This window comes from Dermacentor albipictus, chromosome 10 (assembly GCF_038994185.2).
Source record: "Dermacentor albipictus isolate Rhodes 1998 colony chromosome 10, USDA_Dalb.pri_finalv2, whole genome shotgun sequence".
Classification (NCBI taxonomy): Eukaryota; Metazoa; Arthropoda; class Arachnida; order Ixodida; family Ixodidae; genus Dermacentor; species Dermacentor albipictus.
The window spans coordinates 63,214,446-63,228,952 of record NC_091830.1 but is presented as its reverse complement, the minus strand read 5'-3'; the positions used below and the strand labels follow the sequence as shown (position 1 = coordinate 63,228,952).

The window sequence follows — 14,507 nt, the reverse complement described above, 5'->3', positions numbered from 1 at the left end:
CGCTTACTTTTTTCGCTCCTATGGAGATGTGGCATGTAACCCTTACATTTTAACAACATTCATTCTTTTTTGAGTTTGTGATCTACTAGTAAGCATTAACACCTTATTGGGAAATGTTTGTGTCCTGGAACAGGCTTCCCCTTCAGGAGGTTAAGGGATAACTGATGCAATGCATTAACACTTTCAGTAATCAGCAGCAGCATCCCATACTCAATGAGTTTCACGGCAGAACGACGACTCTTCCCAGTCAACACCACTATTTCGTGTTTTGCGCCAGCCCATTCGGTGCTATGGGTGCCAATGTCTTTAATTTTATCACGCCATCCAATAAATTACCGCTGCTAGACCACGCTTCCATCACATGGACATACTTTCCGCTACTCCGAAGTAGTAGTTATTGCATATCTTAACATTGCGTGGTATTCGAAATTCTTCTGCCTCTTAATCCAAATTTCGATATAAAAAACTTGAATTTGCTCTCTAACCCACCGAGCCATCTTATGGTTCTCATGCTCCATCCAATTATGGAAAAGGTCATTGTTGCCAGTGAGTACTCGGTCGTTCCATTGTGATCGCCACTGTCATCTCACAAATGAGGCCGCGTTCAGGGTTGGCCAAGGCAGATACTTAGAACGTCAAACGACTCTGTGGTAAGATGCGGTCACTTTGCACTGTGAATTGTTCGCCCTGAGAAGGTACTGCTCTAGGCTTTGTGGTAGCAATGTCATCTTTTCCCGCTGTGCTGATGAAACTTCAGTGCAAGTACCTTATTTGATCTGAAATTGCGTTTCGTTATATAGCTTTTTTTAAGCGAACGTTGCTGTGTTGAAGTGAGTTTTTTTTTTATTTTTTTATTGGTCGCGTTTTCGAGCCCACGAATGTCTTTCAGCTACTGTGCATCACTTAATCCCGCCTATTTCGTTCTACCCATTCCAGCGAGGGTCCGCGAAAGTGCTACAGCTTTGAAAAACAAAATAAAGTAACGTCATCACAGACGCTCTTTTACGAGCATCACCGCTGTCCCTTCTCACCGTTTCAGTAGCGTGGTGGAGGGCGTAACGGCAGCACGCAGCGTTTCGGGCACGAGAGAGACTGTCACGAAAGGGAACACACGCAACTCTCGGTCCAGCGAGCCCAGCAGGCTGGTCAGGTTCTCGTCGTGGTTTGTCTCGTGGATGTGGAAATCTCGCAGAGTGTCCTGGAGGCTCTCGCGCTCATTCTTGCCCTTGTACTCGATGATGCAGTCCATGTACAGGTTTGAGAACTGGCCGAGAGGGTATGCGTGACGTTGGCATAGTTAGTTCGCGATCATAGAAATGGGCACTTTAGAATTCTTACGAACAGGTGGACGTAAAAAGGCGCTCGAGAAAGTTGAAAATAGTGAGAAATTTCTCTAGGAACATTTGCTGATGTCGTATGCACTGTCTCTTTGTTGACGTTTCTGACAAAAAAAAAATTAATGTGGTGGTAGGATGAGTAGAATCAGATGCCAACGCTCTTCAAACACGGTCAGAAACGTTGTTTTGCGAAAACGAGAAAACATATTCCACGGCATGTTCGCGGTAATTATTGCAAATGCTAAGTCACTCAAGGAAGAAACCAGTATCCAACGAAGCAAACATAAATGCTGTGCACCAACCTGCACGAAAGAAGTGTGCAAAGCCATTTGGGACTATTTCCGACTCCAAAGAGCAGTCTTCCCTTCAATGCTGTATTGTGCCGCGAAATAAGATTGTTGAACGAGCAATGATTTAGGTTGTTGACGTTAACCGTCTCCAGACAGCATCGGGAATTGAACTAGTAACTTAGTGCAATAAAACCACTCGTCATTGTCCAATTTGCCCACTATTATGGAGTACCAACTATCGCAACAATCAACTGTGATACATCTTCGGTAGGTCTGCAATATATTCATTTAGTCGAAGTCTAGCGCTGACACTCTTGCCATTCATAAATTTAATAGACCGAAAGCTCAGCACGCGAGATTCTATGCGCTCATCCCCCACCGGAGTGGTGCAGCGGCGCAATGAAACACGTGACCTTATGCTTAGCAGTAAAAATGTTAGCTACTCTAAACCACTACGCCTCACAGGCGAAAATGTGTGAGGAGGCAAAAAAAACGTGTGAGAGGGTGGGATCACAACAATAGCATGGGAGGTCATTAACGCCGCTAACAAGGGGAGGGCGACCGATCCCATAATTCAAGCATTATGCTTTCTATTGTGTGCAGAGCTCGAGGGAATTGTTAGTTCGCGAAAGCTGTGAATTACATAAAAATGAAGCTTACACCACACGGGCCACCATCCCGAATTATTTTTCTTTGAAACGATGTTATGGCCCCAGCGGTATCCGTCCTTTGACACCACTCGACTTCTTTTGTGTATTCCCGAGTCAAAAGCTCAATTGCTACCCTTCCATTTAAAATACGTCAAACGTGACTGCCTGCAGGGCAGAATGGATACGCAAATGACAAGGAACGCCATTGCAATGAATATGTCGCGAAAGCATTTTGTCTATAGTTGCTTGCTTCGAGAGCAAGGCAAGAGTGCTTCCCCTTAAGAGAACATTGTGCTCATCTGAAGAAGCACAATATAAGGTTTATTTAGTTCAACCTTCTTTTTCCGCTCACTAGAATTTTTTATTTCGTTTCTGAGGGAGACACGCACACAGAGATTTGCCGTTTTCAATAGACTTTTGTAGCAAAGGTTTCAAAGAAATCGTTTCGCTTGGGTGCGCCACGCAGCGCTCAGTCAGGAACGATACAGTGATTTCGGGTCGCTAGCCACTTATTGGCCCAAAGCTATGCGCGACCTGCCTTGCTCTTGCTTTGTGCCTCAATGCAGCTGGAATGTTTAAACGCCGTAAGAAAGATTATATACAGAACAACCTGCATTCCACATTACAAAGTGTCGGTATAGCGACAGGGCGAAGAAGTTCTCTATCCATCAGAGATTATACCACGAATCAATGAGTAGCTGTGGGCATTTGTAGCACTAGTTTCGGCCTTCTGGCTTTCCTCCGCAAATTATACGTATAGAATAATAACCGAAACTCCTTTATTCTAACGTATTGCGCGAAGTGGAACAACGTATTAGAAATACACAAAAAGAAACACCATGTTCTTCAATGACTGAGTCATTATTGCAGAAGGTTGCACAGGCGCTCCTTCTTACGTATGTCTGTACATGGGTACCTTACAATAGGGGCATCGTTGCGGCATCTTTATGAATACAAAGCGTGCTAAAACGCGCAAAATTAAACCAGAGTCCCCCACTACGGCGTGCTTCATAGTCATATCTAGGTTCTGGCCTTTGAAACTCAAGAAATCAATTATTTTTAAACACGTTATGGCACACTCACCGCAATGAATTAAAGACTGGCTTTTGCACAATGCAACACCTAACAGATTTAGTGCAATAGAAATACTATTTCAAACACATAAATTAACGCGAATAAACTGCTCAACTTTGTTCTGCTCACCAGCTTGCCCATATTTTGATCATGTAGTTGCCCGTTACACGAATTCACCTAGGTAGTACCGCACCTGGTGAACAAATTCACCTCCGTTTCAACGGAAAATGACGACAGTGGAAAATGTTTTACCTTGGCAGTTGCGATATTCAGATCGCAAGGCAGTTTCGCTAAAGTGACGGATCTTTAGCAGAACAAAGTTTCGGGCACCTGCTGTGGTTGCTTAGTGTCTTTGGTGTTGCACTGCTAAGCACAAGGTTGCGAGATCAAATCGCGGCTACGGCAGCCGTATTTCGATGGGAGCGAAATGCAAAAACACCCTTGTATTTAGAATTAGGTGCGCGTTAAACTACTCCAGGTTGTTAAAATTAATCCGGAGCACCCCACTCGTCATGCCTCATAATCAGATAGTGGTTTTGGCACATAACACCCCCATAATCTATAAAGAAGGTTGTCTGCGACAGCACTGGCAACCATCATTACTGAAAACAGAAACTTCCAATGTGGAAGCCCAAAGTAATTAAATGTAGAAAGTGTCAAAGTCTGTCGAACAGCCTTGGAACCGTTTAAGCAATGCGACTAGTTCAACTTTCTCCGGCAGGAAAGACGTCTCATTGCGCAGCTTATGCCGTAATATAAAATGTAATTTCGTGCTCCCTCATCGTGCAAGCATGCATCACTATTTCATTGTGCATGCGGATTTCTTCGTCCTCGCGAATCGTTCTTCCTTTGAATCGAAAATCTGAGAAGAAGGTTTTGATGACCAGATATTCTTTGGAGATTTGAGATCGATTTGAGGTTCGTGGAATTTAGGTATCTGGCCGTTTTCGTCTCGTCAATCATGCAATTTGGCGTCTTCTAGATAACGTAGGACCAAACAAAAAACTGCGTCATACGGAAGCATGGAACGAAAAGGATGCACGAATGGCTTAGAGCTACGTATGGAGGAGGCAGAAGGCGTATTTATCGCAAAAAGGGCCAAATAAGCCTAGATCCACTCGTTTTAATCTGCATGCGCCTTAAAGCGGAGCCAGAAGCTTGGCTTGAAGATAGGAAGATGCGAGGTGGATGATAGGAAAGATTGAAGTATGGGTGTGGTGGTGGAATGCGAAGTGTTCAAAACAAAGCACCAGCAAGATGCCTGGGAGTCTGTGAGAATGTGATTGGGGTAGGAGGAGCGAAAGAACAGGTGCAAGGGATGGCCCTAGCAGTCGTACATATTTCCAGGAGGGGGACATTGGTTAATCTACGTTCCGAGGCTGCGAATGAAGTCACGAGATCAGAGTCAACTACTTCCGTGACACCTCCGCGTTCATTCGCAGGAGCTGGCGTCAGTGAAGAGAGTACTAACAGCGCCGCAGCCCACGGAATAATCGCATGGCAAGTAATGCAACGTATGGTCCCGGTGGGCAGTATAGCAAATAGGGTGCATATGGCGGGGAATGGGAGATACCGCAAGCTTAATTGACACGCGCTGCAGGAGAAAGCTCCGTTGATGTAAGGACAGCAGGGCTGGGTGTGTAACCAAGTGGACTAAGAGGATTCCGTCCCGGGATTGTGGAGCGCAAGCACGTAATTTGGGTGGCCTGGTGAGCCTCTGCAAGCGGTGCGGCAGTGTCCTTGATATCGAATCTCTATCATGCAAACTTCAGTGGTGCAGTCCCCAAGCGGCCGTATACTCGACTGCAGCGCGCTTCAGAATTTCATTTGAAACGTAATGGTGAATAAATAATAAATAGAAGTTAGGTTGCGTAACCTCACTTGCCTACGCATCTCTTCTGCGCTTTTTTTAGTGGACAATCCGTTTTTTTTATTTCATCTTTATTGGCTAACGTCGCGTGATACCGGTTCAGTGTTGGAAGTCAAGTAAGAGTCAGGTAAAATCTGACGGCGACGTCCTGTCACACTGCTTGGGTGGGAGCCCCAAAGCAACCGTATGACCCAGACGCCAGTGATGAATGATCATTGAAGATTCTGCAGAAACCAGCACCTATTTGATCCTGTGAGGAATATATAGGCAGCGTTTGCCTTTTGATTGCGCGATTCCATACAGAACAGAGCCGGTAACCAAAGCATCTGTGGTGTTAGTATGGACTTAGCGCTTAACCAACGTATATGCATCTTCGGACGCCCCAGTGCTCTACAGCAAGTATGTGTCTCTCAAAGAACTATAATAGTAAGTATCGGCGGACGAACGCAGCCTGCAACTCGGTTGCTAGAGACACGTACCTTTGCGTCGACGCCTCGTGGTGAAAGTACTATCGACATCCATCGCCAAAAACGACGAAAATGGTCAAAAAGCGAAAGAAATATATCTCCTTTAATACACCCAGCAAGTGCTTTCGAAGGCTGTGATAACTCGCTTGTATGGCTGCGCATGAGGTGTTCACACCTGTGCAGCTTTTTTTCACTTTCGATAGGGATGTACAACGTCATAAAATTCTATAAAAAAAAGGCCCAATGAATAGAAGGCGGCAAAAATACGAGAATGCGAGAAACTTTAGCTTAAAGGACGAATAGTGCGAGTGCAGCCAGGTTCCGTAACTGGTAAGATGAGCCAGTCGCACATGTTTCTTGGGTGTATAGACTCAATCTTGCAAAAAGCCCTAACTACCCCAAGGGTCAACACAGCACAAAGGGAACGTGGCAGTGAACCACTGTGGTCCGTGAGCACTCATGCCCAATCATGTACTTCCGTCTTATACAACACAGCTTGTAAAAATCTGTTTTGAAACCCCAAAGCAACCTGTGGAATAAATGTCCCCATAGTGTATTTTAAATCGTGTTTTATTAAGTAAAAGACACCGCCTCCATTTCACACTTAAAAGTGGATGTGAAACGAAGCTGTGGATGAAGTGTAACGTTCGCCATCGCGTTCGTAGCCTTTCCGTTGGTGCTTCGACGCCGCGTTGATCGCTGTGCATGTACGCGGTGTCCATATACGCTTGCGTGTAACGCGTTTTCACGAGTTGAAACATCGCTAACTTCTAACGCGATACCGTTAAGGGCCCTGTGTCACAAGAAATCTCGTGTCGGACATCGTTTCGGCAAAAAGATGTCGAAATCACCAATACTCAGGCCCCCCATGTGGCGCAAGGAACCTAGTGCACTAATTCAATGTCTCAAACTAATATACGAAGAAAAATCATAAATTAGGACTTACAAATAATCTACAAACATCACAGCGTCGGATCATAATTTGACAATACGATAAAACATGATTCCGTTACGCGAAAACTCAAACAAACCTATTTCCAGCGTTTCTACCATTCATAGACCACCCGCGGCTTCCGCCATTTGCGCGCACCGGGGCGTGAGTATCTCGGGAGCCACGAAACGGTGCGCCCGGTTTTTAAAGCAAAAGCTTTACTGGTCGCGAACTTGGGATTTCACCATAGTGGTGCTCCGAGGAGGCACATGACGTCACAACGCGAGCCTCGCCGCGGATATTCCTCTTTGTCTCGCTCCCTAGTCACTACTGCGCATGCGCCCCTAGTAGCACCGAGCCACAGGTGTTCCGCCGCTGCGCCTTTACGCGCCTTTCCGCCGCTTCCGTTTGGTATGACGACACACCACGCTCTTCGTCGTTGCGCTCGCCTCCACTCGCTTCGCCAGCTGCGTCGCATGCCTGATAATATGTTGGAGGATGGAAAAGGAGAGCTTGCGTAAGCCGCAACCACAGTTGGGGTGGCAGTATGCACGGCGACGATTCTGATAAGCAGGAGGAGGCCTGGAATCGACATCGGAACGAGATAAAGAGGAAACGAATCGCCCAGGAAACAGACGAACAGCACGACGAACGACTGGCTAAACGCCGCAACATAGCTAGACAACCAAGCTAACCTGGGCTTGCAGTCAAGATTAACCAAAGCTAACCATGCTATGCCTTGGCTTTCGCTACTTATATGCTGACATAGCCGAGCTAAGCCACTGCCAATTTTTTGCAATAGCTCCAGATGGCTGTCGCTTCCGCCGCACCGCGGCCCGCGCAAGAGGCCACGTTTCTACCAGAAAGCCCGCCTTCGTGCATAGCGTTCGCGGCCAGCGTTTCCCGGTTAACATTACTAGAGAGTTTTAGCTTGAGCGTTTTTACGGCCAGCGGAGCGGAGCGGACGAGCGCAGACGCCACTGCGCATGCGCACGTCGCTGGGCCGGCCAGCGTTTTTACGGAGCGCAGCTTACGCCCGCTGGGAAGCCCTCTCCAGCGGAGCGATAGGCAGCGCGCGAGCGTGCGTAAAAGCGCGCGGGCGTGTATGGGTATTCAAGATGGCAGCCGTCAACACAAGCGCCGGCGCTGCTGCGTTGTCGACGGCGACCGCTGCTCAGGCCCGTTTAGAAGTTTAACCAAATAACTAACTAAAAACACATAACCTACCTTTATTAAACAGTTTCAGCGCATTATTAGCAGGTTTAATTGATATTCTTTTCACTCTAACTCGAATTGTGACCAATAGGTGGAGCAGCAAAGCAAGTGACTCTACTCCGCTCGAAAAGACGGGCGATCCGCCCGGCTAAAACTATTTTCTCGCGCGCCTCTCCGCTGGTGTATCCGCTCGCCCGCTCCGCCCCGCTGGCCGTAAAAACGCTCAAGCTAAAACTCTCTACTGTTACATACGCTCCAGTTGCTTTCAAGCGTGAGAAGCAGCCAGGGATCTTTGAATGCTATCATGTTCCAATCTTAAAGGCGAAGCTTAAACGTCCTCCATCTTTTTGGACAGTGCTGGACATAATGTCGATTTCGGTCGCTGCACACGTTGTGCGACAGATTGTCACGGGAAGGAAGGAAATCAACTTTGTTCAGGTCCTGCAGGCCACGAGAGCTTTGTGCTCTCATGGAGTGGGCGTCTCCCAGGACGGAACCGGGAGGTTGAGTTTCCTGGCGGTGTTCACGGGACTATACCTTTAAATGACGTTATCACATGAAACAGAACGTCGCACAATGACGTCATCGTCAAGTGATGATGTCACCTGATGACGTCACGTGATGCCTCCTGGAGAAGCAGCAGCCACTGTGCACTTCTTGCCTGTTTGCACTGTGCACGGATTCGGCTCACGTTTTTCTTTGAGCAAAGGTCACACACGCGGACAACGAAGAATACCGACCAACTAGAGGCTAACAGGTTCGCTGTAAAAGCCGTCGACGTTGCATGGCATAATGCCAGAGGCGCTTGCATGGCAGTTCTTAGATTGAGTACGTTACGGCTACGCCGGCATATAGTGGCGTTTCCGCTATCGCCAGACTGTAACGGTGGCCAAATTTGGCCTTGTAAGCATTGTTTTGAAGTTTGAAGCGACTTTCGCGACCCTGAACTTAGAGGTGGAGATGTCACTGCTGATTTATAAGTGAACGAAAGCCTTCTACTTCATGCTTTCTCGTTAGGTTACTCGTTCTCATTAATATATCCGCAGTATATAATATACAATTGATCGAACCTGACTTGACCATACTGTGCATGCTTATTATACCTGAGGTCATCAAAGCGCGTTGCTGCAGTTGTGCTGGGACTGCACTGGGGATGTGCTGCTCGACAATGAAGAAAAAGATTCTTCAAATTTATCCGATGCTGAGCGGAATTGAAGCCATGTCAGAAGGGTTCGTCAAGGAGTGCAACACGATGCTTTGGAAGGCTGCGCCACAAAGGCACTGGGTATGTGTCGCTTTTCATTGCATCTTTCTCAGGCCAACGCCTCAGGGAGCTGCGCTATGAATGCACTGGGTGTGCCCCTATTCGATGAACTTCCCGTGAACTTGCGTCACTGAGTATGTGCCACTGGTTGTGCGGCAAGCGAGGGAAGAATTCTCAGCGTTCACAGGTACCGGCATTCCACACTTGTCCAGGAATCCACGCGTAGACTTCTAAGCAGTACCATAACATGACTCAGTATATCCACAAAGAAGCGCGAAAGGGGAAACCGGTTGCCGCATGACGCATTTCTAAGTTTTCACACGCGCCTGCTCGCCATGCAATATAGAGGACACGTGCAGGCTTCTTGGCGGTGGCGCTTGATGGCACCAATTGTTCTTAGGGAGAGGAGCCTGCTGTAGTTCATGCCTCGCCCATAACTCGTTTTTTGGGTTCGAAATGGGCATTCATCGCGTCCCTATATTGATCTTATGCTAAACGCATTACTGTTGACAGTCATCGTCAGGTGGGTTCTGGCGAAATGTTTTTAGGCGTGAGCTATTCGGGTAGACCGCTGGCAGCAGCCAACAGCCATGGACAGAAGTTTTGGTGGGTTCCGCAAAAAGAAACATTCGCTTTGATACAGCCACCACAATTACACCGCTGCCTCAATTATGGCTACCGCTACTACTGTAGCCTCTATCCCTACTTTACTAATAGTGCTACTACTAACACTTCACCATACCTGCCACCACATGTGCAACTTTTGTCTGCGGCAGTGCCTGTGGCACCACAAACCTGATGCAGGAAGCGTCCCTGGAGCTCGTCCTGGAAGTTCTGCTTCGAGGTTCGGTTGAAGTAGCTGTGCAGGTTGGCCACCATGGTTCCCACGGCCAGCTGGCGGAAGGAGCGGGGCCCAAACGGGTACTCGCCCCCACCGCGCCACTGGTGGCCACACGCGTGTTCGTACAGATCCGTGCACGGGTCCGCCGGGTTCTGCACGCGGTTAGTCAGGTAGAGCGACACCCAGCGGCAGTCCGGGTGGCTGCAGGCGGACGGCTCTGTCGAAGTCTGCGAGAGGTCGACTGTCTCGCTCTCTTAACTAGACGACAGAAGAGGCTCGGTCATTTGAGTCCTAATAGTTGCTCTAAGACAGAGCCTAAGGTGGCGACGCTGGAGCGCATTTATTACAATGACGAGGCAATGCGCCACAACCCGGGCAAAAGAAAAGACATTGAAAACGCGCATGTTCTATCGAACACATTGAAGCAGCGCATGTTCTATTAATGTTATCCGTTTCTTATTTTGTTCGTGTATGGTTGCACACCTCGTGTGCACAGCTACGTTTAGATTTTTCAGGCGTCTCGGGAATTGGCGCATCTCAGAGAGCGAATAATTGGGCCCGCACAGGCGCATGTAGTACACGAACTCTCGACACACAGAAAACATCCTGAATTCTACGATTTATGACAATCCCAACGCAAAAAAACGCGAAGGAGATTTTTTTATAGATATGCAAGAGCGCTGGGCACTAAGGAATTTCTGGTACCCACACAACTTTTAGCAGGTTGTGTGTGTGGGTAGGTTGTGTGTTAGCAGGTACGCAGTAGCTGTCAAGTAGAACTATAGAGTTCCTGTTGTGTTGTGTTGTCGAATTTTTTCGGCTGTAAACATCTAAAATTCCTTTACATTATTGCGTTGCTGTTGTTAAAAACTCCTCGCACGTGACACGTAAACGCAAACATCGTCGGGCGTGAATGAAGGTTGATGCACTCGATAAAAAGCGCTGTACCTCTAGTTGAAATGCCGATGCGAAGGCTACGAAAGGCTACCACAATGCACTGCGTTTGGCTGCAGCATCGGTAGTGTAATAAAGCCGCTCGTACTATCGGTCTATTACGGTGCCCTTTTGTATACGAAAATATACCTTCAGCGGTTCATTTTAAGGATAGAATGTATCCTGGATACCCGTGACAGTGCACAATTTTATTCCTGGATGTTGTGCCGTTTTCTTACAGATATACCGATAATATATAAATTTAGTAATCTGCACAAACAAGCGCTTGAAAAATTTTAACAATAATTTGCGAAATACTTCCTGAACCCTCAATGAGCCTATACATATGAACTTCCTTTTTTAAAATATATTTTGAACGCAAAATTTATGCTTACGAAGTGTCTTATTGACAGTGCAGTTGTTTGAAACAGCAAACGGCTTAATCCACCGCCAAGGTTTCTTTGGGTGCCCCATCGCGGCTGCTTCATTAAGATGTCTCGAGCGCGTTCCTTATGAGAGACAGTTTATTTCTATTATGATTCGTTTTGATAGGTTGATAGTTCTGAAACAATGCGTCGTTGAGTACCAATAAATATGCAGTATGCAGTTTACATAAGATTAAGCAACTTGCCACAAAAACACCATAACTCCACGAACTGCTGAAGTTCCACCCGCAACTCCCTATATACACGACGTATCCTGATGATTTCATTGCGCCAGGCATGATGGTTATCTGAAGCAATTTAGGTCGACCTTACGAAGAGATGTTTTGGAGCGGATCTTCTACACCGCCGTTTTTAGTCGCAATAACACTTTCCCTGCAGAACGAATAGCAGAGAGAGGCAGAGAAAATGCTTCTGCAACAGGTGATGAGCGTGCCACGTAGTAAGCGCTGACAGTGATCGTAGCCCAGATAAGCCGATCAAGAACTCGTCACGAAAGCGCAGCTTATGAGGAGGACTTCGTAGGGTCGCAGCAATTAATGCGGACACAAACCGTAAGTATCCCCGAGAAACGATTTGGCTCCAGTGGGACTCCATTGTGATACGTTGTGGTGTAGTGGGACCGCCGGACCAAAATAAGTAAGTCTACACGAAACGTATAGAAAGCGCAAACAGTGGCTACGATAGTTATTTTTTTCCGGCTCGCATACGCAACCACATAGCGTCACGGTAGTTTAACCTTTACATCGTGCTAGAATATGGGGGGGCCAACAAATTCTGTAGTTTCATTCCAAGTTTAGTGCACTTAGTTTGCTTTAAGACCTTGCTTTTCAACGGAACCATGGCATCTTCGGTCTGACTATGTTCACGCCCTTGTCACCAGAAACCATACAGACCTGTTTTTTTTTTAAAGATTAGTATTGCTTGTTCGCAATTTTTCCTAGTCCAGAAATGTACTCCACCGTGTAATCAAACTGACGGGTACATTTGTGGTGTGCAGGTTGCAAAATGTTATGGCACATAGCAAGTTACAGTATTATACAAGGCGGTTCTGCTTCTGCTTACGAAAGAGTTCTTAATGCTGAGCCTTAAATTTGTTCTCATATCACGTGTTTCAAGAACGCCCACGTGATGCAAAAGCCACAGTTCCACAGATGATAGGCGGTTCTTAGTGTAATATATGTTGGATTGCATTGTACTAATTTACATGAAATATGAAATTAGGTAGGTTAAGGTTTTCTTTGCACGGAACGGGCCGCACTTTCAATGGCGTTCCTTGTTTGTCCCGCCCGCTGCGCCTGTGACATATGGCGTACTTTTGTTCGGATACCTTGTCGCCTGCCTTGAAGCGCGGTCCGAGAACCTCATTAAAATGGGCAAGGTCCTGCATCAGGCCCTCTGCCGTGGACTGACTGTTGATCTGCTTGAGCCGATACGGTACCCGGCGCCGGGGGTCTACCGCCTGATTGCGCACATTGTTCAGGTGCTTCGAGGCGGTCACCAAGGCGGCGAGCATCAGCAGGAAAGTCACCTGCACCGAACAGCAATAGAAGGAGCACGTAGTTTCTTATGATCGTCATTATCGTTAATGTCTACGAGAGAGCGAAGGCATGTCCCAGCGATTTCCGATTAGCCCGGTTTCACGCCAGCTCACGCCGTCTTATGCTCGCCATTTCCTAAATTTATCATACCACCTACTTTGCTACACGTAAAACTTCCGCTTCCCTTTCTTTGACGCTTATCCTGTAACTCGCTAATACTCCACGGGCTATCTGACGTGCGCACAACATGGCATGCCCAACTTGTTTTCTTCCCTTTAATGTCACCGATATATAGATAGCGATTACTTGAGTTTTCTCTCTAATCCACATGGCATTGGCGTTGCGCTGATAAGCCCGAAGCCGCGGGATCAAATCCCTGCTGCGGCCGCTGCCTTTTTGATGGGGGTGGAATGCAAAAACACCCGCGTATCGGGCATTGGGTTGACGATAAGGAATCCAAGGTGGTAAAAATTATTCTGGAGTCCGCCACTGCGGCGTACCTCATAATCATGTCGTGATTTCCGCACGTAAAACTCGAGAAATGGTCAATCCGCCTGACTTCTTTTTTTTCCTGCCTCAACGTTACGCCTCTAATTTTTCGTTCCATTATTCGTCGCGCGGTTCTTCGCTTCTCGACTGCGTCTTTGTAAAACCTCCGATAATGGTGATCGAGCAAGTAAGAACTACTTGGCTACCAGTGCTACAGCACGTAACTTTACGGCGCAGGTTTAGACGGCACCGAGTGAGTGAGTACAATTTGATCAATTTTTGGGCTCACCACTAACACTTTTGCGCTCTGATAACTTCATATGTAGTCTCAGAAGATTATTATCTAACAAGATAGAAGGCATGCACTGCGAATGTTAAGCTTCCTGACAATTGTTTGTGGGCTGCCGATCTCAGAACTCTCAGAAACAACTTAGTTAGGAACGTAAAAACTGTTATGAGCAACTTTAGTGATAGAATAGTGCAACAAAATAACCCGCATATACAGTATAGAGCATGCATATACCTAATATATGCCGAGCCGCACGGCAACGCTGACGGCGACGGTGATGGCGAAAGCAAAAATTCGCTTGAAATGTCCATGCCCGTGCTCTCGAAATAAAACATTACCGTTGCACATAATTTGTCATCAAGCACGTTCGCAGCTTTTGCGCTTGTTCACGACTTGGTTTAGAGGAAGCTGTTTTCTTTTTGACAGGACAACAGGCCGCAATCTCACATAGACGTCATCTTCGTTACTGGCGCAGTGTAGGCCTCATACAATTTCTTTTCATTGTGCCTTTTGGAACATGCATTTGCTGTGGCATTTAGCCCCAGAATAAAAAGACATTGCTGGAGGCCCTCTGTAGCAAGAAAGTAGGTAAATTGTGAGTCAGCACTGCTTCTATATTTGCATAAAAAAGAACATCTTATTCTAAACGAAGTGATGTTTCGTTCAAATGTGCGAAGGCTGCGAGCGGGCTTTAGATAGTATGCACAGTGGCAATGTTTTTGTATTCCCGACGCAGCGACTGCTAGTAACGCATTGTTGAGCAATGAAGACCAGTTGCTGAGCGTTTGCCCTGTGTTTTTAGCTCCCTCAGTTCTACATTTGCTTCGTAGAATTATGCTGCATACTAGAGTCGAATTTTCTGTCCCTAAGGTT

The 14,507-nt window shown here is 46.9% G+C and overlaps 2 protein-coding genes across 5 annotated transcripts in view; one reads left to right on the top strand and one right to left on the bottom strand.

Annotated features, from left to right (window-relative positions):
- LOC135904197 (synaptotagmin-10-like) overlaps nucleotides 1–14,507 on the top strand; it is a 368,678-nt gene that overhangs the window by 206,108 nt on the left and 148,063 nt on the right. The gene's annotated exons all lie outside the window — the stretch shown is intronic.
- LOC135904196 (neprilysin-21-like) overlaps nucleotides 1–14,507 on the bottom strand; it is a 28,513-nt gene that overhangs the window by 12,580 nt on the left and 1,426 nt on the right. The window contains exons 2-4 of one of the 2 annotated variants that reach the window (XM_065434830.2): nucleotides 12,646–12,846; nucleotides 9,894–10,166; nucleotides 1,032–1,264 (exon numbers count right to left, since the gene is read on the bottom strand). In XM_065434830.2, the coding sequence (XP_065290902.1) occupies nucleotides 1,032–1,264; nucleotides 9,894–10,166; nucleotides 12,646–12,846 (707 nt within the window). Of the gene's footprint in view, nucleotides 1–1,031; nucleotides 1,265–9,893; nucleotides 10,167–12,631; nucleotides 12,847–14,507 lie in introns of those variants that run through there. The other variant, XM_065434831.1, reaches the window with a different exon arrangement.